We start from the raw sequence: 22,549 nt of genomic DNA on the forward strand, positions 1-22,549 counted from the left end.
TCCCAGGAGCCCCTTTCACAACTTCTGTTCTCCCTCAGAGCCAGACTACTTTATCCTCATATACTTCATTGTTGTGGCTTGTCTTCTCAGAAATGCTATGGACTCCACTGCTGTTTATCAAATTTCTCTGCCTCCAGAATTCCCCACCCACCAACCCTCCAAACCTTAGCTTTGAATTGCCTTTGGCCCTCCCCCTCCTACACATATCTCAAGGGTCCTTGGGCAGTAGGGATATCCAAGGACATCATAGGACCATGATAAAGAATGGGAATTCCAGAGAGGGAGGGGAAGGCCTTATGACCTCGGTGGGGGATGAGGCATGGGGTCAGGGTGGGGTGGGGGGGCGGGTGAGCTTCAGTGAGCTCAGTGTTCCCACCTGGGCTTGGCTACTGCCTGAATTATTCCTCTCAAGGGTTGGGACATTAGACCTTCCTCATCTCTGCAGGCACTCAGGAAATGTGAAAGGAGTTGAACAATGTGTAAGGATGGTTCTGCATCATCATCATGGCCAACATGGCTATTATTGATCACTTAATGAGCCAGGCTCTGCACTAAGTACATTGCATGTATTATCTCCATCCATCCTCGGAACAACTCTCTGAGGTGGACAGGACTGTTATCTCCACTTTACAGATGAGGAAACGGAGGCTTAGCGAGATTAAATACATCCCTCCAGGTCACATACCTGGGACCAGCGAGAGAATTGGAAGAGGGGATAAGGAGACCCTGGGAAGTTCCCCGCCCTCCTAGAGCTCAGTTCCCATCCCTGAAATAAGGTGGTTGCAGAATGAGCTCTATAGGGGCCCTGTCTGGGACTTCCTAGGGGCCCTCCTGTTTCCTGTGGTCTGTCCTGTGGCCCTGATCTGCATTCCCAGGAAAGTCAAGCTTGTGGAGACAGTGGAGTGTTGGGGTGAAGACTCTGGAGCCAGACTGCCTGGGTTCAAGTTCATCAGCCACTGAAGTGACTTTGGGCAAGTCATTGTACATGGCATGTCAATTGCCCCGCACCCCCAACCCCCTGTAAAACAGGGGTGATACTGACAGTACCCACTTCATTCACTGTGAGAGGAGTAAGTGTGTTAATATTTGTCAAGTGCTTAGAACAGTGTCTGGGACAGAGCTAAGCACTATGTAAGAGTTTGTTAGATAAATAAAAATTCCCTTTCCTTTTACTTTGTGGTGAGGTGCTCACTTGTGGAGGAAGGCTGGGGATGACTGGTGGATAGGGGTGGTGCTGGTGAGGGGACAGAACTGCCCTAGCAATGGAGTCAAGGGCCAACCATCAGAGGAGGCTTACAGAATCAACCAAATGGGAGAGGACAGAGAAAGATTTCTCTTCCCTTTGTGCAGTCCCAATGTCAGGCCTTGAGAAAATCAAAGCCAGTGGAGGCTGTGGGGGAAGGGAGGACACGGTGATCTGAAACTCATCCAAGGTGCTGAAAGTGAAAGTGCAGTCGCTCAGTGGTGTCTGACTCTTTGCGACCCCATGGACTGTGTCCCGCCAGGCTCCTCTGTCTATATGGTTTCCCAGCAAGACTATTGGAGTGGGTTCCCATTTCCTTCTCCAGGGGATCTTCCTGACTCAGGGATGGATCCCTAGTCTCCTGCATTGCAGGCAGATTCTTTACCATCTAAGCTGCAAGGTACTGAGTTCTTCCTCAAATTGGAGGCCATAGCCCTGTGGCTGACCTGAGTCAAGCCCTTTGATTCCTGGGAAAAGGAGAAACCATTTATTAACACTCTATCTAAAGTGTTTGACAGTTAATTTTTAAAAGCCAGAAAAGTAGCTCTTGGAGCTGGTGAACAACTGCCCACCAACCACCTCTCACCCCCCAATGAAGGGCTGGGGAACCTTCGCTCTGCAAATCCAGGCCGGGCTTTCTGTCTCACCGGATGACTTTTGTATATGTGTGTGTGTGTGAGTGTGTGTGTATGTGTGTGTGTGTGCCAGGAATTCCTCTCCCACGTGGGGTGGACTCTGAGGTACTCAATTAAGCAGCCAATGAAAAGTCAGCTCTCCAGTAGCAAATGACCCTGACACTTCTTGTAACATAAACAGTTGAAACGTTTCCAATTAGAACTGGAGACAGAGACGTTTGAACTCTCTCTCTCCACTCCCCTCCTTCTTGAAAAATAATTGTCAAGCACTTTGGGCGGGGTGTTCTATACATGTTTTTTCTTTTCTACCTCGAGCATAAAAAATTATTTTTCTCCCTGTTTTTTCTAATTTGTGGTGTGGCAAGGTGGGGGGTAAAGCGGTGGCCAGCTGAAAGGAGAGCTGGGCTAGTTGCTTTTACCTCTCTGCTTCTCCACATGCTGGAGGCCAGAAACCCAGCAGACCTGGGAAAGATGCTCTGTGAGGAGCCAGTGGAAGCCCAGCGCTGGGGACCTGGGCCTGTGACCTCATCGCCAGACCTTCAGTATGAATGAATGAATGAAGATGAATGAGTGAATGCCTTTCCTTTAGCACATATTCGCAGGGGTCCAGCTCCTGCTATCAAAGAGGACGCTGAAGTTGGCTGTTGAACTGGTTACCCTGGACTCGAATCCTGACACCTATGCCCAGCTTGGGGCAAATTACTGGACTTTCTAGGTCTTCTCTTTTACTCTATAAAACAAGGCTACCAGTCAGGCTGCTTCCTTCGGGAGTGCCTGGGTAGCAGTGTCCTGCCTTGTACATGGAAAGGGCTTTGGCGCCGCTATTATTTCAGACTAGGTGGTGGGGTCCTCCAGTGGAATCCTGCCGATAAGGCGACTCTTTGCAAAACCAGGTCCATCACACGAGGGCTCCAAGGTTCCAGGGCTGGCGCTGAGGCTCACAGGTGAACTCAACGTGAGTCTACCAGGCAGGAGGGCACTGACTCAACGATCAGGAGAGTGGTCGTCCCGGTAGGAGCGACACCAAACCCCAGACCGCTCTTCTGGCCTTGATCCGAGTGGACCCGACCTGGGGGCCAGGTTTGTCGGCCAACTGCGGGCAGAGGCCAATGGAGCCAGTCTTAAGTGAGAACGGAGAGAGGGAAGGCCGGACCAGGCGCCGCATCCCGGGCATCTTGAAGGCATTGTGTTTAATAAATCCGAGTGAGACGCACACCCACTCTCTCCCCTCACCCCTCACTCCCTCTCAGCTCCCAAATCGAGGCCTGCTGCGGGATCCCAAGTTTATGGGGTTTTAAACCCCCCCTCCACTTTGATTAGCAGCTTCAAAGAGCTCCCTTTAAAGTTTGCCCCCTTCCTCGCCCCCAACTCTCCTTTTACGGGCCACCCCTCCCCCATCACTCCTCCTAGACCTCTGGACGACAAGAGAACACACGATGCAAGTTTGAAAGAGGTGGGGAAGGGGTTACTCTTTAGGCTTCCTCCTGAACGTGGGCCGTAGAAATTACCTGTTTAAGGCTTGCACAGGAGTCGGAGAACCGTGGAGTTTGGTTTTTTCCCTTCTTTCTTTCTTCCCCCGCCCCCTTCTTTTTTTCTTTTTTGGTTTGTGTGTGTGTTTTTACCTTTTATTATTTAAATTGATACGTTTCATTACTAGGGAGAAAAATAAAATATTCCTTTGATACACAAAATCAAATTGATATTTAGCCTCTGCTTACTTTTTTATGCATGGCTCCTTTATACCACATGGTAGTGACAGATTGTTTGAGCTGGAAGGAAAAGCCATTCAAAGCTAATTAAGCAGCCATTCCAAGCACTATTTGCAAGCGGGAGGCTCAGAAGCCTCGGCATTTGTCAGCGCTCCCCCACCCCGCGTGGTTTTGACTGACAGCCTTGGTCGCCGACTGACAGGGCTCGGCAATTTAACCAATCAGTAACTGAGACTCTCATCAACCGTCTCTGATTGGCCTTCTGAGCCTCGCTAGGGGGCGGGGTCTTCGGCCCCCACGTGGGGCAGGGGCGAGAAAGGGGCGGGGCGGGTGGGAAGCGGGTGCGCCCACCCGTGACGTAAGGGGGAGGGCAGAGAAGGGGGAGGGGGGAAGGAAGCTCCAAAGAGGAGCCATTTTGTGTCTAATGAATGCTGCGGCCAGATGCTCGCATCTGTCGAGCCGGGCTTCTCCCCACCCCCCCTCCTCAGTGCGTGGCGCACACGATTTATGTTTTTATTTAGGAAAATAAATAAATGAAGAGAGGAGCGCGGTTCGGGACTGGCGGCCGGAGGGGACGCGGGGAGGCTCAACTCCGAGGCGGGCGCTCACGTGTAACTCCCAGCGCACCGGCCTCCGAGCGCCCGCTCGCTCTCAGCTCATTAAAATGCAAAAGCGAACTCCAGCTCCTAATGAGGGGAAAATATAGATCCCGGGCCCGCCGTCGGCCCCCGGGTGCGTGCGGGTTCGCGGAGATGTTGGGGAGGGGGGCCCACCTGGGCTCCCCGCCCAGCGGTGCCCCTGCGGCCCAGGGCGCGGCCCTCCAGCCCCTCGACGCTCAAGGGCCGCGTCCCCCCGGCCCGTCTGCCCTGACGTAACCCCGAACGCAGTAGACGCAGGCTATGGGTTTGCGGGCAAACTGGCCCCCGGAGTCGAGTGGCCTGTGCGACCGCGCGGGGTGTCCCGGAGGCGCGGAGGTGGGGGTGGGAGAGGAGCGAACGGGGGCGGGTGAGCGTCTGCGCCTCCCGGGGCGTCGAGGCTGGCGGCCGAGAGGCCCACAGGCTCGCACGCGCGCCCCTCTACAGGCTTCCGCCGACGCTGTGACACTGCCCGGGGTTAGGCTGAGAAAACCGGGTCGGAACTCGAAGCTCCCGGGCTGGTGGGGTAAGGCCGCCACCGCATTCCCGACTCCGCTTCCCTGGCCCTGGCGCTCACTGGGCAGCTGCGGCGAAGGCGTAGCGGTCTCCACCGGAAGAGAGTCCCCGAGTGGGGACAGCGCGGACTGCAGGGTGTCCGCGGGCAGACGGGCCCTTCTATCTGCGCAGCCAGCCACAAGAGTTCCTCCGACTTGTCCTCGCGGGCAGCCGCCGCACATCAAAGACGCTGTTTATTTGGCTTTCCGTAAAGGACAAATGAACAAAGAAGAAAAGCTGGGGGCCGTGGGGGGGGGGGGGGGGGGGGGGGTGGGTGAGCAGGAGAAGGGGCAAAGAAAGGGACACTCTCAGTTCCCAGCAAAATTAAGGTGGGAGGCAACTTTGGGAGCCACCATTTTATCGGTCCTAAATCTTGTGAAGTGAAAACATTAAAGTGACAAAGTGATTCTGTTTGTTTTATAGTATCTAATTGGGCTGCTTTGCAGACCTAATGAGATTAGAGGGAGGAATCGTTCGCCGCCACTGCAGAATAAACTGATACGTTGCTACCAGCCACAGGTTTTGAGGACAGTACAGCTTGTCTCTTTTTCTTTTGTTGTTATTCTGTCTTTCCTCTTTTCCCCTCCCGCCAAATGATTATTTGCTAGTATATCGTGGGAAAAAAAAAAGAGAGGAGGGGGGAAAAAAACCACAGCAGCCCTGGACTATAATATATATCTATTTATTATATGTCTTTCGGTTAATTCCTGATCTGAGGAGCGCTGTTTTTCACTCCCATGCGAAAGTCACCAGCGGGTAGGGCCTGATTGCTACTTTTCATGCATAGTTTTAGACACAAGAGGGCATTGTGACGTCGCGCCCGGCGGCGCCCAGTCGCAAGCCGAGTCCGGCTGCCCCACGTGGGGGCCCCGAGCTCCCATTGGCCAGCGCCGGGCGAAGCTGCCACATTATTTTGTTACTTTTCAGTCCCTATTTGGAACTGCTCTCGCGGCAGTTCAGACCTCGTGCTCGTCCCACTCGCCTGTCTGTGTGTGGTATCCGCAGGTCCGGGGCACTTTTTTGGTGTGTGTGTGTGTGTGTGTGTGTGTGTGTGCGTGTGCGTGTGTGTGCGCGCGCGCGCGCGTTGGGTGTGTGTTGGGGGTGGGGGGGGGAGTGTCGGGGCGCGGAGAGGAGAGCCGGGCCGAGCGAAGGAAGGAAGCCGCAGAGCTCCCGGGTCTCGAGCTGCGTCTCCCCTCCAGCGCTCTTCTGCCTGCGCGCTCCGAGGCGGCGGTGGCGGCACAAAGCGCTCCTCGCTGGGGACTCGGCGCTCGAACTGGGAGCAGCGAGGACACCCTTGCGGCGGCTTCTAGTGCCTACTGGAGTTAGGATGCCAGGGCGGTTGATTCCCACCCACTGAACCCGGAGTTTCCTCCTCGGCCCTGGGAAGGGCTTGCAGTGGCGGCGGCGGCAGTAGCAGACGGAACAGCAGGCTTTCCTCTCCGAGGGGGGGCGTCGAAGCGCCAGCGCCGGGCTCCCGCCCTCACCCTCCGCCGCTCCTGCGGCCCCAAGCCGCCACCTCGGTGCCTGCCTCCTTCCTCTTCTTGCCGAGAGCCGCCCCTGGGATCGGACCCGTGCGCCCCGGATGCTGGGGCTGCCCTGGCGCGCCCCCCTCCCGGCGCGACGCGCTGAGTGAACCGGAGGGCGCTCGCGCTTGCCCCAAGAGGGGCCCCCAGACCTCGGGACCCCGCGCTGGACCCGCCGGGGAGACGACGATGTCCGCGCAGCCCCCGGCTCTGACGCGCTCCACGCAGCGGGGGGAAGGCGGCCGGCCGCAGCTCGCGGAGCCCTAGGTGCACAAAGCCCGCGCCCGCCGACGACTTTGCCGCCTGCTCCTCGGCTCTTTGTCTCCGCTTGGTGCGAGCGCCGGACTCTGGGATTTCGGTGCGAGATCGGGCTGGGGGGGCCGGGGGCGAGCTCTCGGTTTCCCGGCCGCCCCCCGCTCGGGTTTGGCTCCCCCCTCCCCCGCACCTCCCCGGCCCGGGCTCTCTGCGCTTCCACGCTCTCGGAATCACGACCCCTCCCTGCCATGTATCCGCAAGGCAGACATCCGGTGAGTAATTGCAACTCGGTTTATTTAAGCATCTATCATGGCAGGGTAAACGAGGCAGTTTATCTGGCACCTCCATTTTGCTTGTTGCTACCTTTATGGTATGTGTGTGTGTGTGTGTGTGTGTGTGTGTGTGTGTGTGCGCGCGCGCGCGCGCTCACACAAAGGATGGGGATGGGGGGGCGCCGTAGAGAGAGGAGGTTAATTCCGCTCTAATGGCGTGAGGGGCTCCCAGTGTTCCTGGGGAACTGTTTGTTTTCATGCTATCCCCCGCCCCATCACCTAAGTCTCCCAACTCACTCGTTGTGTCTCCTCTGTCCCCGTCTTACTTGGGAATAGGAGCCCCTTCGTAAAAGGGATAGGAGCCCCGCGGCCGAGAGGGAGAGATTAGGGCGCCCCCCTCCCCGTCGGGGACCGGAGAAACTTGTTGGGAAGGTTCTGGGCTTTGTGGGAGGCCCCTTTGGTTGAGGTGGGGGCGGGGGGAGACCGGGGGAAGCCGCTGAGGGGCTTGGGCAGCTTGGAGTCGGGTCTGACCCCCCGCCCCTCCCCTGTCTTGTCCTGGCCGGCTTCAGGCTCCCCATCAACCAGGGCAGCCAGGATTTAAATTCACGGTGGCTGAGTCTTGTGACAGGATCAAAGACGAATTCCAGTTCCTTCAAGCTCAATATCACAGGTAAGGCCTGTGGGGGCCGCCCCGGGGCTGGCAGGGCGGGGGCGTCCCCGCCGCGGCTCCTGCCACCACCCCTCGGGGACTGAGCGGGCTCTCGACCCCGGGGCGGCGGGGCAGCCCGGGCCTCCTCCTTTTGTTTCCCCTTTCCGAGCGCGGCGCCTTAACCCTTTGCTGCCGGCAGCCTCCCGGCTCCCCGTGCCGTTCCCGGGGTGAGGGAAGTTGAGGGATCCGGGCGCGAGCCGGCTCGCTCCGGGTTCTAGGAGTCTCGAGCCAGCGTCAGGGTCCCGGCCCCCACTCCACCCCACCCCGCGCCCGGGATAAGTTCACTCGCTTGGCCGCGGGAAGTTTCAAGTTGTTACACTCCCCCTCCCTGTGTCGGGGACCCACGTCCCCCTCCGCCCGAGGCTGCGGGATGAGGGGAGTACCCCCGGGGGTGGGTGTCAGGAAAGTGGCCAAGTGGCTCTGAGACGCCCTAAGGGTTGGGGTCCCAGAGGAGGCTGTGCAGGCCCCAGGCCTGAGCCGGCTCCTCCTGCCCTCGTAGCCTCAAAGTGGAGTACGACAAGCTGGCGAACGAGAAGACGGAGATGCAGCGCCATTATGTGATGGTGAGCGGCGGCTGGGACCCGGCCAGGGTGGCGTGGGCCTGGGGAGCCCTGCCCAGCCTCCGCGGGGCAGCCCCCGCAGCGGGTGTGGTCGGAGTGTGCCATCCGACCCTTTTTCACCAGCCTCCGTCAGCCCCGGCCACTTGGAGGAGGGTGGGTGAGAGGAGGGGCAGAAAGAGAAACCCAACCCCTCTCCTTGTACACTACCTTTGTGCGCCTTTGATTTGTGTTCTGAAGGTTTCCCCGAGGGCTGGTTGTCCTGTCTCGGGGTTGGATAAAAGTCGTTCTTAGAGACCTCCTGGGAGTGTGTAGAAACTTCTCTGCTCTGCAGCCCTGGGATTTAGCCAGAGTGGGACATAAGATCTCTCCCCCTCCCTCTTTTCTTCCCAGGGGTTCCTGAGAGCGGAGGAGCCTTTTGCCTCCATGCTCACTCAGGGATCACCCCACTGAGAATCTCATGGACCCTGGGGCAGTGTGTAGACGGGTCCTCCCTTTTCCCAGTGTCTCTTCCAGCAAGTTTTAATCTTCTGATGGTGAGGAGGACACTGGAGGTCCTTATGTGGGACTCCTTGCACTGCTATCCACATAAGAGACTTTAGGCACATTGCTAAAGAACTCTGATAGGGCAAGCTGCCCCAGTGTACACACGATTGATTCCCTGTTGAACCTGAACATTGTATAAACAGGATATATGGCACAGGCAGGGCTGGTGGGAGGGAGGGCCCAACTCTTCTTACACTGTTTATTGCACATAGGGTATTCTGTTGAAATGAGAACAACACTCCTGAGTCCTTCATCTCTACAGCCCCTTTGTAGCTGGCTTTGGGGTTTGACTTAAACTTCTTTAGCAAATGTATCCTAAAAGTACCATTTGGCCAAAACCTTCTCCAAAGCCGATTCTGGAACACAGATTTTGGTGTTGTGCGTTAACTGCAGTTCTTTTTACTTTTAGTACTATGAGATGTCCTACGGTTTGAACATTGAGATGCACAAGCAGGTAAGTGCTTTAGGATATGTATCTAATTACAGATCCAGCTCTTGACAGGCAGGGTCTGAGGCTTGGTTGAGTTCTCAGACATGTTGAGCTTTTAGCATCCGAGCTTGTGAACAGTTTGTCCTGGTCTTGGATCTTGGTGGAGGGGTAAGGAGCAAAAGGAAAATTGTCTGTTCAGGATCCGCTTTACAAACTTCTGTAACCCAGAGGTGGCTGCTTTAATCTGTTTTAATGTAAAATTTACAAAAGGAAAGGCAGGAGGGGGTGTGTGTGTGTGTATGTGCGTGCTTGTGTGTGTGTGCGCATGCGCAAAAATGTGATGTTCTGACTTGATAAGATTAAACTTCAAGAGTCTTAAAAGCCAGGCTGAGCTGTCAAAATTTAAGGGAACAGGCTACCTACCACTTAAAAATATAAATCCAGGAGGAGTTACAGCTCGGTACCTTCCGTATATGAGGCAACTTTCTCATCTCCATCTTAGTCTAAAGGCTGCCTTGGTCATTCCCATTTTCCAGGGGGAAGCTGAGATGTGAAGTAACAAGCCCAGGGGCAGCCTAGCCAGGACTTCTGAGATGGCTGGGGGTTGAGCTCAGCTTTGAAATCCTGAAGTCAAACCAGTTTAGCTGGTGTGTGATGGATATGTAAACTACCCCGTATTGTCACTCTTCTAATAACAGTATACCTCAAACCGGGCAAATACAAACACCTTTATCTCAGTGCATATCAGTAACTCTGTCCTGGGCGCTGGGCTGGGCTGTGGGAGAGGCCTGTTTGTATATTTGTCTTCCGAGGAGAGGCCGCCTATAGTTTGGCTTGGCCAGCGATTAGCGTTGACTTGGCATGGAGAAATGGCGCGGGCCGGTGGTTCTTTTTAACAATTGGTGTTCTTGAAATCTCAGAAGGCTGTTGACTCATTCTAGCCTTTGGTGACCGTGACTTGAATGGATTTTCTGCTCTAAATGAACAGTGGATTACAAGGTTTAATTTTTGCTCTTTAAGGGGGCAGGACCCAGGGCAGGTGAGAAGGGCAGGTGACCTCTGGAATGCTTGTAGATTCCTGCCTGCCCGCTCCAGTGGTTTCACAGAGAGCCTTGGGAATCCAGGTTCCTTCCCCTTCCTGGAGGGAACCCCAGTGTTGGGTGAAGGGCAGCCAGAAAGGGGCCTGAGTTTGTTGAGGAATGTTGGGAAGCAGTCAGGGATTAGCTTTTTAGGGAGACATGGGAAAAGGCTACCAGGCTTTTACTTCTTGACCCACAAGAATCATAAACAGACACCAGTTTGTAAGTAAAGATGTTTGCCCTCGGGAGTATGGGCTAGAGACTGCCTAACTTTAAGTGGAACTGGCTGGATCCGACTAGTCCGTCCGTTAAGAATGTGTGAAGTGAAACGGGGGTCCCAGGTGTTCGAGGACCTTGGGCTTTTATGCAAGATGCTACCTCCTCCCATTCTCCACCCCTCTTTTTTTTGTCCTCAATGCTTGGTATCTTGGGAGTGTTTAAAGAGGGTAATTGCACCCAGGTTTAAAATTTATAGCAGCCGTCCTTCTAAGAGCTTCGTAATTAAGGTGTAATATGTCGTTGCATGTTGAGGTCTGCATGGGTGGTGTTCCCTGTGTCTGTAAGTGTATGGCTCTTTGGCACAAAGAATCCACCTTGGCTGTTGGAGCGAAGCTGCTCCTGGAGTCCTGGGCCACTCTGAACCCAGGAAGAATTATTCACCTTCCTAGTGCATTTGGTGGTGGGGTTTACATAAGAAGCAGCTGTGTGCATCTGGGGCTTCTGGCCCGTCCACAGACCCTGGGTTCTTAGGAGGAGAATGCTTGAGGTTTGGCGACATGATCTCATTTAATCCTCTGAGCTGCCAGAGGGAGATAGATGTCTTCTTTGCCCCCTTTTTATAGACGAGGAAACTGAGGCTTTAGGGAAGCCAGGAGGGCAGAGGTGGGACTTAAATGTGGGCCTCTGGCTTCCAGACCGAGCACTTTACCCTGTTTGCCACTCACCTTTGCCTTGGAGCCTCAGCTCCCACTTGCTTCCCAGCAGGACTGTCTGTGCTCTGAGCACAGTGCCTTTGCTGGGTTTACGGCAACCTCTGAGTTGGGTGAAATCGCCCTGTGGCTGTGTAGGAACAAAGAGGCAAGGAGGTGAAGAAACCCTGCACTAAGACATGCAGTCCTGACCTCCTGGGGCTGGCCACCTCCCTAGGCTTGCGAGGGTTCTGCAGAAGAAAACCGGCCACTAATTGTAGTGTGGGTCTTGGGTGCATTTGGCGGATGGTGGTTAGGCCTGAGCAAACAAGTTTATCAGCTGACCTGTTTAGCGGTTGACTGGTGTTTTATCTGCACACACAATCAAGTGACTGGAGTGCTTGAATTATTCATGCAGTGTCCTGCCCTCTAGACTTGACTGTTCGTGTGATTACATCTGCCTGGAACAAACAGGCTGGATTCTTCATCTTGAAGCTCAGGGGTGGGGGTGGGGACTGTCTGTACTTTTATATAATAGACGATCTCCAGAGCTAGCACCTTGAGAAGTGTGGCAGCCCTCAGCCAGCTCACACACACATGCACACATACACACGTGTGCGCGCGCACACCCTTCTTACCAACACCACCACATATTTTTTTCAAAAGCCCTTCTTTGCTGGCTCAGTGCTTGTTAGTTCGGAACCTCAGGTTCTGCCAGATGGGCCTGAGTATTGACAGAGGGCAGCTGATGAGGTACGTCCAGCCAGTCTTTATTTTACTGAGAGGTTACACTCACTGTGGCTGGCTCCCTTCCTGGTTGTGTCTCTGTCTCCCTCTGTGTTCTTTTTCCAAGCTGTTGAATGAATCCCAGAGAACACAGTCGATGGTTTCTCCTCCCCTTCTCGGTTTCCCTCCCTAATTGTGGCAAAGCAGAGATTACAGAATCATGGGCCTGGCCTGAGATTTCAAGAGGTCACCCACCTCCTCCAAGCCTCTGCTTCTAGGCAGGATGTCAAGGGTGATTCAGCAAGGCCAGGGAGGTGATGATGGCTGGCCAGCTCATCAGTTCCCATCTTGTTCCCACAGAGGCTGACACTCTCCAGTGTCAGCCACAAATCACAAAGCCAGCGTGGAAATAGGCGCTCCAGAGCGATTGCAGTGCATAGGGTTTGAGGCACTGATGCTCTGAGAAGCTGGGTCAGGCTGCCTTTTCACCCCTTGCTGGTGATCACTGAGGTTTTGGAAGAGCACTGGAGGCCTATTGATTTGGGGAATGTGTCATGCCCCCAACTTTCCCATCACCAAGCAGCCCTTCCTCTGACCTTCTGTTCTAACTGGGAGAGCCCTTTGGCTTCTCCTGCAAACCTTTCAAGGTCCAGATGAAGGAACTAAGGCCCAGGCAGGGGAGCTGAGGTTTCCAGATCCATCCAGTCCAGTAAGTTACCAGAGGAGCTGCTGTTACCACTTCTCCTCCCGACCCAGCTCTTTTAGCAAAACTCAAGAAATGAAGAGTGCTCGTTTACTAACTAATAGCACTCTGTGTCTTTAATTACCATTGCTGCTTTCTGCGTTATTATCTCAGGAGGTTAAGGCTACAGACCTGGCGAGTCCAAAGTCCCCCATTTCGGGTTGTATAACCATATCAGCTGAATCGCCTCTGCCTGCCCAGGGTCCTCTTCTGAACCGCCAGCTATTTGCACAACTAATGATTCATTGCGCCTGGTAATAAACAGCAATCCCGGAGAGAAGGTTCACAGGCACAGTGAGGTGATAAAGCCTGTGAATCTTTCACCTGAGGATGAGGATGGCCCATGGGGGTGGCCGTGGACATGGCTGAAAAGGAAGATGGAACATTTTCATTTATTACTTCCCCTCTCTGGGCCTTCACACCCACATGAAAAAGGGGCTTGGGCTGGAAGAGCTTCAGACATGGCATCTTGAAGTTCTCTGGCCACTGTAAAGGTGTGAGGAGCGAGAGGACCAGCAAATGATGAAGTTACCAAAACCCTGCCCAGGAGTCGAGTCAGTCTGGGTGGGGAGAAGCTGGGACACTCAAATTGAAGGGGACGTATTTCTTGATACTAGGGCAGTCCCTGTTTGTGTGGCATCTGTGAGTTGAGCTAAGAAAAAATACCTTTGAGTATCATTTGTTTTGGTCAGAATACTGGTATCCAGGAACCCCTCTAAAGCCTCAATTTCCTTCTGACGTTTTTGCCTTGTCGCTCTTCTCCAGAGCCTTCTCTCCTCTTATCCACTTCAGCAGTGGAGTAGGGTATCTGCCTCGCTCCACTTTGGGGTCCACCAAGTTGAAAGTTCCCTTCACCCTGTCCTGTCCACCTAGGAAGAACCTGCACCCTGGACCCTCAAGGCTGCCGTCTCTGGACCCTATTGCTTCTTATTTATGGAGCTGTCAGGGTGAGGGTCTGTGTGCTTTCTGGCTCTTTTCCTTCTTATCCACGCTATTATTGAAATGATCTGGGAGATGGGCACGTGGTCCCCACCAATCATGGGAACTGGTCCCAGATGAGGACCTGGCTCCTTATTGAAGACTCTTCATGAATCCTGCCGGACCAGGAGCTCCTCTTTCTGTCTGTGGCTTCCTCCTTCCTCTCATACAGGAAGGGGCTAGTCTTGTGTAAGAGATCCTTTTTTTTACCTTTTTGTTGTTGAAGTAAGTCAGTCAAGGGATGGATTCCCTTTTTCTTCCTGTGTGGGGAAGATGTTTTTCATCTCGTTTATACAAAATCCTGGGATACCAGGGAAAGGTGTTCCAGGCCAGACCTCAGTGGGGTGTCCCACTGGTCCGTGTGCACAAAGTCTCAGTATCTGTGGGGAGCCCCTCTGTTGAGGTCTCCTATGTGTGCTTTGCACATAATAGGTGCTCGGTAAACACATTGCTTTTTCTTTGCCCAGGATTACTGTGGTGTCAGAGGGTGGAATTCCCATTCCCCCAGCCTTGTGAGTAGGCGGGGCGGGGGGGGGGGATGGGGGGGATGGGGGTGGGAATTGCTCTTGCGGGGCTTCCCCCTACTTCCTCCTCTGGCTCAGCATCCAGGTTCTTCATCAGTCAAATGAAGGGGTTGGACTGATTCCCAAAACGGGTATTAGGGGCCTGGGCTGGGCTGGGTGTGGGCTGGGGCTGGTTTCACAGACACCCTTCCCTCCTCGGGGGAGTCGGGCATCTAAATAAGTCATTGCAATGCAGTGAGGTAAGTGCTAACCGGGCCAGTGTCACGGGAGGAGCACCCGGGGACAGAGCAACTCATTCTTCCTGGGAAAGGGGAGTCGGGTCAGAGAAGACTACACCGGCGGGCTGTTACCTGAGCCGAGTCTTAAAGCGAGGGCCCTGTTCATTAGGCAGGCGCCCCGGGAGGCTCCTCTGGGGGTGGCAGCAGCCCTTGGAAACACAGCGCTATGTGGTGTCCCGGAAGCCACAAGTCCACAAGTCTTGAGAACCGGCTGTGGGGAGGGGAGGAGGGACTCCACTTGGGGCGGGAGGCGAGGTGGTGACATGTTGCAGCGAAGTGATCTCCAAGGCCTCTCGGCGCTCACACCCGCTGCTCTGTGGCTCCTCCGTCCCAGATGGCTCTCCACGGCTGGCCCGCGTCCATCTGCCGGGCTGGGGGGTGGGGTGGGGGCTGCTCCCTGCAGTCTGTCTCCCTCCCCTGCTGGCTACCCCACCATCATCTGCTGGTTTGAACTTTATCCCCCAAAGTGGCATTGTCTTCTCGCTCATATTGGTAATTCTGTAATGACTGGTTATGACCCGCCCCCTCCCCCATATTTAATTCTCATCAGCCCAGCTCTCCACTTTGCTATTAATGATAGCAAGCCAGCAAAATAGCTTTCAACATGCCATTGACAGTCTGGTTTAAGAGAGCACTTGAAGTAGTGCTAGACAGCTGAAAGCACCCATAATTGTGTACCAGAGTGAGAACTGCGCGCTCAAGGGCCTTGTTTTTATATGCTTAAAGGGACAATATCTTGTTTTCAACAAATGCTCTCCGAGACTCACAGCCAAGATGCATTCTCTCCCCTTCTCTCTTTGCTTTTCTCCCTTGGCTTTTGTTTTTTTTTTCCTCTTGCCTTTCAAAAGAAATGTTCCCTCTCAAGTTGAGGCTAAGGAGAAACTTAGGGAAGGGGGGATTTCCTGCCGCTGCAGAAGTAAGGTCTGGTGTGCCATCCACTGCAGGCAGCCTGTGGGGTATGCGGTGGGGGGGGGTGCCTCCCCTGAGGGTCTTCTGGAGGAGGTAACGGGGGGAGTTGCAGTTCTCCCCGGCAGTGATGCAGAGTTCTTCGGTGGGTAAGGATGTTGCCCGGTGAGCGTGAGGGTGGAGTAGGGCAGGCTTCCAAGATGTCACCTTGTTACTGTGGATGAGCAGGCAGAGGCCACCTGAGGGAGAAAGGGGTTGGCCTTTGGGGAGTCAGATTAGAACCCTCTAAGCCCTTGAAAGGAGATTCTAGGAGGCCCTTCTGTACAGAGGTCCCTCAGGAAATCATGAGGATGAGTAGGGCAGGGACCTCTCTTCTGCAGGGGATGTTCATCCCAGCTTCAGGGATTAACAGGGGGACCCATTGACTCAGCCCTGAAGATTCTGCCTGAGAACAAATGACTCCCTCCACTTCACCCCCACCGACATCATGACTTTGATGGTGCAGTAGCCTTTTGAGAAGGGGTTCCCTTCATTGCTATAACCAAAACCTTCCCTGATCCATTACGGGGTGAAGGAAGAACAAAGTTCCTAGCAGTGGGGCTGAGATGACCGGGGAGCCCTGTTGGGGTTGAGTCTGGCTGTGGCCGTGGCCTTGTCTCCGTAGAGGGCCCCCATTTTGTCCACCTGCCACGCGAGGGACACGGGTGCGATCCTGGGGCAGCTGCCGCCACCTAGACACTGCCAAGAGAAAGCCTTTATCGAAGACAGAGTGAAAATTCTGATCTGTAGTTAGAGACTATAATAATACAGGCTTTCACATTTGCGGAGCACTTGTTTGCAAAGCAGATAAGACGTTTTTGTCTTAGAAACCTAAACTCACAGGCATGTGGGTCCAGGACAAGCACAGCAGGAGGAAAGCGTCCGAGCGTGTCAGGAAAGGCCTGGGCTGTGAAGACGACCTGTATGCTTCAGGGTGCCACCAGGCTCTGTTCCTAAGCTGGGGCTGCGGTGGGAGGGGAGCGTGTGGGGCCGCAGTGAGTCTGTGAGCACAGTGAGGGACAAGACCTTTTGTGTTCACAGAGGCTTCTGAGCCCATCGTGGGTGCACGGGGTGTATTTTGTGGGGGACTCGGACTGTTGGGCTTCCCTGGTGGCTCAGGCCAGGGAAAGAATCTGCCTGCAATGCAGGAGACCCCGGATTGATCCCTGGGTTAGAAAGGTCCCCTGGAGGAGGAAATGGCAACCCACTCCAGTATTCTTGCCTGGGAAATCCTGTTGCTAGAGAAGGGGCCTGGCGGGCTATAGGGCTTCCCTCGTAGCTCAGTTGGTAAAGAATCTGCCTGCGGTGCAGGAGAGCCCGATTCGATTCCTGGGTACAGAGTATCCCCTGGAGAAGGGAATGGCTACCCACTCTCATATTCCAGTCTGGGGAATTCCACCGACTGTGTAGTCCATGGGGTCACAAATAGTTGGACACGACAGCGACTTTCACGTGATGGGCTACAGTCCATGGGGCTGCAAAGACTCAGACCTGACTTAGCAACTGAGCACGCACAAGCAGGCACAGACCAGGACTGTTATATTCCAGTTTTGGGGGGCCGCTCCCTGACCCTTTGTAACATCACCGACCTTCTGGGAACGTTGCCAGGCTTAAGAAGTATGTGTAATAAACCTGTATTTTAATGTGTCTTTAATAGGCTTGAGCGTGTCCCCCCCACCCCCCCTCACATGACAGGGCAGTGTGAGAGGGGAAGAAAGGAGAGGGGTGAGAACCAGCAACTTGGGGAAAGATGATAAAGCAGAGGCATGAGGGATAAGGAACGGGGAAGAGCCGGGAAAGCACGCTGGACTTAGATTATAGGAGGACATGAGCAGCAGGAAGCAAGGGTTAATGGCTTGGAGGTAACTTAGTCAGTGATGCCTGTCATGCCTTAGCTATCTATATGGGCCTGGAGTTCCAAGTGCCGGGGCCTTATCTCATTGCCCTTTTAAATCCTTGATAACCATTGTTCACAGCTCTTCGACTTTTTTTTTTTTCTTTTAATTCCGAATGAGAACTTCTTAGTTTGCACTGGAAGGCTATGTCTTCCCTCAAACGCAAAAAGAGTTTTTTCCAACTCTATGCAACAAGGGGCAGAGGAGGGGATTCTTCCTGCCTGGTCAGCTGGGGAGGCTTTCTTTGGTTTTAAACGCCTTCACCAGCCAGCCAGTAGGTGAGGATGGTGTGACGAAGGGTTGGAGGAGGGGCCCCTACCCAGTCTCCCAGGGCTTCTTAAAGGAGAGCCCTTAACAGATCTGTTCTTCTGGTTTGAAACAACATCTTGGCAGATGGTTTGGGAATCAGTGGTGATATCTGCTAGGGAGGAGCAAGGCAGTTTAACGTAGACTGGAGAGCCAGGACAGGAGTCCGTCCTCCAGCTGAGGTGGGGCTGGGTACAGGCTCTGTCAAGACTTCCTGCCCAGGAAGACGTTGGGCAGCCTCACGGGCCTGGGAGAAGCTACGTGTGTCTGCTAAAGTCACTTCAGTCATGTCCAACTCTGTGTGGCCCTGTGGAGAAGCTACAGGTGGTGCCAAATGGTCTAGAGGGAGGGGCTGAATGGTCTGGTGGGAAGACATACAGATGAGATGAGGCAGATGGAGGCGGTGAGCTGGCCGGGGCCTGATCGGCCAGTGGGCGCTTTAGCATCTCCTCAAACCCTTCCTCTGAGAAGAGACAGGGACTCTTCTCAGAGCTCCATCACCCGTGGAGAGGCCTGCAGACTGCCGTCTTCTTGCTTGGCCTAAGAGTAGGAGTCCTAGGGCATGACTCTGGAGAGACTGAGGTCAGGAACCCTGTCTCCCAGGGCCTCCCACTTCATCCCAGGGAAACAGCTCTCTACGAAGCCAGCCAGAAATGAGGAGCGTTAGAGCCCCAGAGAGGCACCCTGCCCTTGCCAGGGTGCTCCCCCTGTTGGCTTGACTCTGGCCGTGTCACCTGGGAAGTGTGTGTGGCACCATGGAGCTCAAGTCTGCAGGGATCCCTTAAGGTGGGGTGTGTGTGTGTGTGTGTGTGTGTGTGTGTGTGTGTATGTATGTATGTATGTGATCCTCTCTCTTAGCCCCCCCCCTTTTTTTTTTAATTTAATTTGTCTGTGCTGGGACTTAGTTGTGGCCTGTGGGATCTAGGTCCCTCACCAGAGATGGAACCCAGGCTCCCTCCATTGGAGCTTGGAGTCTTAGCCACTGGACTACCAGGAAGTTCCTGTGTTATCCATGTTTTGATTTCTCATCTCATACCTGATTCCTACCCCCTCCTTCTCAAAGGACCACCTTTCCCTGGCTCTCCCTCTCTGTCCCTCTGACCACATCCCTTTCTCAGTCGTCTGGCTCTACAGGAATATTAGGCATTTCCCAGGCCTCCAGGTCATTGATAAACCCTTTTTCACAAAGGTGCTGGTGGAATCAGAGTTTCGTCATCAGAAGTCAGTTGGTTCTCAAAGCAGGGATCCTGGGAAGTTAGGGGCAGAGTACCAGGATCTGGAAACTGGCCTGACCTGGTGGCTAAGAAACAGACTTTGGAGTCAGACAAACTTAGGTTTGAGTCCTCAATCAGGGTCTACTGGCTGTGTGACTTGGTGGCCCATTTGTCCTCTGTGAACTTGAATTTGTAACAGAGGTTATGAGGATGCCTGCCTACCTTTAGAGCAGTGTTGCCTGGTAGAGCTTTCTGCAGTCATGGAAATGTCTGTCTTATTGTTCAGTATGGCGGCCACCAGCCGCATGGGGCTCTTGAGCCTTGGAGTGTGTCTGCTGTGACTGAGGAACTGAGTTTCGAGTTGAACTTTAGTGAACATTCACTAGCCGCGAGTGGCCGGCGGCATCATAGATGGGCCTGTGCATTTATAGTGTTTTGAGGGTGATGTGAGATGATGTATTGACTCCTTTGTGTGTGGGGAGACCTCAACAAGGGCTTCTCACAACTGGACAGTCCCCGGAGCTGCCAAGGCCTCAGAGAGTGAGGATCTTGGTGTTGCTAACGTTGCTAACGTTGTAAGACTTCCTAGAGCCCTTTCTCGTTTGTGACTGGTTGGCTCCACCATGCCAGCCCTACCATGTAGACATCTTAAGCCCCATCTCACAGTAGGAACACGGGTGTTTCAAGTGTTTAAGTGACTGGATTGCGGTCTCACGGTCGACCAGGGGCGGGTTCAGAACTGGGAACTAGGCTCGTTTCATTTGGACCAGTGATCTTTATCCAGAGGCCACAGCAAGGTGTGGTCTTTTGTGGTCTGCCCACTGGCCCACCTCCAGACCCACCTGTGCATCAGGGCTTCAATTCCAGTGTTGGGAAGTCCTCAGACAGAGATTTTAAGAATTCAGTGAAATATAAGTGTCAGTGATGCGTAGACCAGGGTTTCTCACCCTGGGCACTGTTGGCATTTGGGGGCCAGATAGTTCTTTGTGGTGGGGTTGTCCTGGGATGTTTAGCAGCGTTGCTCTACCTCCTAATTCCAGTGGCACCACTTCAGTTGTGACACCCCAAAATGTCTCTAGACACTGCTAAATGTCCCCAGGGGAGCCAGAGCTGCCCTGCTTGAGAATCCGTGATGGAGGAGGAGGAAGTCTGGTTCTGGGCCACTGCCTTGCTGTGTGACCTTGGGCAGCCAGGCCCTCTCTGGGCTGTTTTCTTCATCTGTAAAATGAGATGTTGAATGTGCTGGCGGTTTGGGAGAAGGCCAGCCTGAGAGGGAGCCGATCATATAAACAAGTTCTGAAATACCTGATCTTGATTTTTACGGCCTATGAAACGCCACCAGTCCTGCCATCTTTGTCTGGGGATGCAAGGCCCCTCTGACACTTTTAAACTAGGAAAAGGACTTGTTCTTGGGTTGTGAACTTGGTGGTGAGGGTAAAATGGGGCTGTTTCTGCCCACAGACAGTCTGTTAAGGAATACTCTGACATCCTGCTTTCCCCTTCCTGCCCCCCAGGTTTCCCAGAGAGCCCCATCCTTAAAATTCATAGCCAATGCTTCATTTGTAGCCCTGACCTTACAGGGAGACCCCCAAAATTTAACGAGCTGCCTCTGCAAGGGTAATGTGACTTTTACAGCCTGTTGAGGGGCAAAGGGAGATTTGCATAATGTTCCAAGGGGGATTAGGTGGCTGGGGGTTGCCATGGCAACCCCACAGGGATGAATTGAGAATTTTTCCTCCTGGCAGGAGTTGGCCAATGGAGTCTGGGAAGGTGGGGGAGGGGGGCCGGGTTATCTGAGGGGAGGGGAGGGAGAGATGGGGAGGGGGTTGGTGGGTTGGCCGTGCCTGGGATGAATGGACAGTGTTGGGAGAAGCTGTAATTTGAAAAGACTTTTCCCTGTTTCATCTATACAAGCAGGCTCTTTGAGGACCATTCCCTGGAGTCGGGGTGGGAGGCGGGCAGAGTTTAATGTGTTTTAGAAACCAAGAAATTAAAGTGAACAAATATTTAAAGATTATTGGATCTTGTTAACAGGAAGCCCGGTGGATGGAAACTGAGAGTCTGGGAAATGAAAGTCTTAGAGGCAGAGAGGGACTTGGCTGTCAAATTTCCAGGTCCCTCCCATGGAGTGGTGTCCACCCCCGTGTGTCTGTAGGGTTGGAGTTGAACGCTCTCCAGGACAGGGTACTCACTTGCACACAGCACTGAGTTTGGTTTTGAGAGCACTGAACATTATCTGGAACCCAAATCTGCCTCATTTATGCAACAGAAGCTGAGGGCCTAGCGCAGGACACACCGGGGGCAGGCATGCAGGTCTCCGGACATCGCATTGCCAGCTCTTTCCAGGGTTGGTGGCCTAGACACTAACTCTGTCCCTCCCACCCTGCCCCACCACCCCGCTCCACTCCCTCATTTCCTCACAGCATCACCATTCCCAATTCCCTTCCTCCCTGGACTCTTGCAGAAAGCGTCTAAGGTTTCTGGTGAGCACACAAAAGGAAGGTGAGACCCCTTTCAGTGGAGCACACGGCCGGGTCACGTCACACCTAGGCCCCAAGATTCCCTCGCCTTTCATCTGCCCTTGGCAGGTGAGGGCTGCCATCCTTACTCTGTGTGAAGGGCGTGGGGGCCAGTGTCAGAGGCCAGCTCCCGGCAGCATCCCTGCCCTCCCCCAGGAGACAGATCCTCAGGGTCATCCCAGGGCTGGGCCTTTTCTTGTTCCAAGCCCTCCCGGCATAAAGAATTCAGCAGGCTTCCTCGGAAGCATAAATATTTAATGGCGTTGTAGTTATATATAATTTGATCAATATGTCAGTGCTAAAAGGGCCTTTAAGGAGGCTCACCTATCATTGAGTGATCTGTGATGTAAACCTCCCCAGCCCCTCCAGGAGCAGGGGTCATTATCTCCCTGGCTGCTAAGTGGGTCATTTATTCACCCCCTTCTTAAAGATACCGTGGAACTGTTCTCTCATTGAGCCTGTACATGGTAGGGATGGAGCAGGGCCTGGGAGCCCTGCCCCGGCTTTTGCTGGAGGCCTCAACCCTCCCTGGACTTCCTTCCCTCTGCTGATAAAACACCCACTTATTTTATTTCCGTGCTATCTGAGTTTGGTCCGAGGAGAAACTACCTGGCAAGGAATTTCATCTTGTAGTCCAATAATTGAGGGCCTATCAATTTAGAATTGCCTAGGAAATGCAATGGGATATTTTAAGGTAAAATTGCTCGGCTGCATTGTTCTAGAATCTTCTAACATTTGATTGCTGGGTGACTGTGGCACCTGGCTGCTGGCCCTTCTGCCTTCTGCGCGGCCTCCAACCTCTCCTTCTGCCCCTGTGATGTTACTTCAAGGTGAGATAGACTCACTTTGAACACCCCAGGACGTATGTCAGAGAGCTAGGTAAAACTTGATTCAAATTCAAGAACCTCAGAGCAGACTGAAGTGGCCGCCTCAGACATACATGCTTCAAGAGGCCCAGCCACCAGGGTGTGACTTTTCAGAGGTCACATGGCTTGTCAGACACGGAGCTGGCGAGAAAGCCAGCATTCCACGTGGCTTGGAATATAACTCAGTGTCTCACATAGGTATCTTTTCCTCAGCTCATCTTTCTCACACACATCCACAAACGCATCTCCAGAATCACACAGCTCTTTCCAAGAGCCTGCGTGGTTGTCCGGTGAAGAAGTCCTTGTTTTGGAAGCGATCGCAGGAACCTAGGAGCGGCCCCTTGGCTGCCTCACAGAGAGGCAGTGGTTTCTTCCTGCTGAATGAAACACCTTAAGGGGCCCTTTCCTGGCTGGCTGCAGCTCCTTGTGAATCGTGGAAAGAACCCAGACAGGAGCAGCTGGACACTCGCAGGGAGGATAGGACATCCCTGCTTTTGCCC

The 22,549-nt window shown here is 53.8% G+C and overlaps 1 protein-coding gene across 8 annotated transcripts in view; it reads left to right on the forward strand.

Annotated features, from left to right (window-relative positions):
- Nucleotides 1–6,683: 6,683 nt before the first annotated feature.
- The window catches only part of LOC120860883 (transducin-like enhancer protein 3), a 46,785-nt gene continuing 30,919 nt past the window's right edge, over nucleotides 6,684–22,549 (forward strand). For 4 of the 8 annotated variants that reach the window (XM_040236591.1, XM_040236593.1, XM_040236592.1 and 1 more), the window contains exons 1-4: nucleotides 6,684–6,827; nucleotides 7,397–7,497; nucleotides 8,036–8,099; nucleotides 9,049–9,093. In XM_040236591.1, the coding sequence (XP_040092525.1) occupies nucleotides 6,804–6,827; nucleotides 7,397–7,497; nucleotides 8,036–8,099; nucleotides 9,049–9,093 (234 nt within the window). In that variant the 5' untranslated portion in view covers nucleotides 6,684–6,803. The remainder of the gene's footprint in view (nucleotides 6,828–7,396; nucleotides 7,498–8,035; nucleotides 8,100–9,048; nucleotides 9,094–22,549) is intronic. The other 4 variants (XM_040236587.1, XM_040236589.1, XM_040236588.1 and 1 more) reach the window with 1 other exon arrangement.

This window comes from Oryx dammah, unplaced genomic scaffold, assembly GCF_014754425.2.
Source record: "Oryx dammah isolate SB20612 unplaced genomic scaffold, SCBI_Odam_1.1 HiC_scaffold_11209, whole genome shotgun sequence".
In the NCBI taxonomy this organism is placed as follows: Eukaryota; Metazoa; Chordata; class Mammalia; order Artiodactyla; family Bovidae; genus Oryx; species Oryx dammah.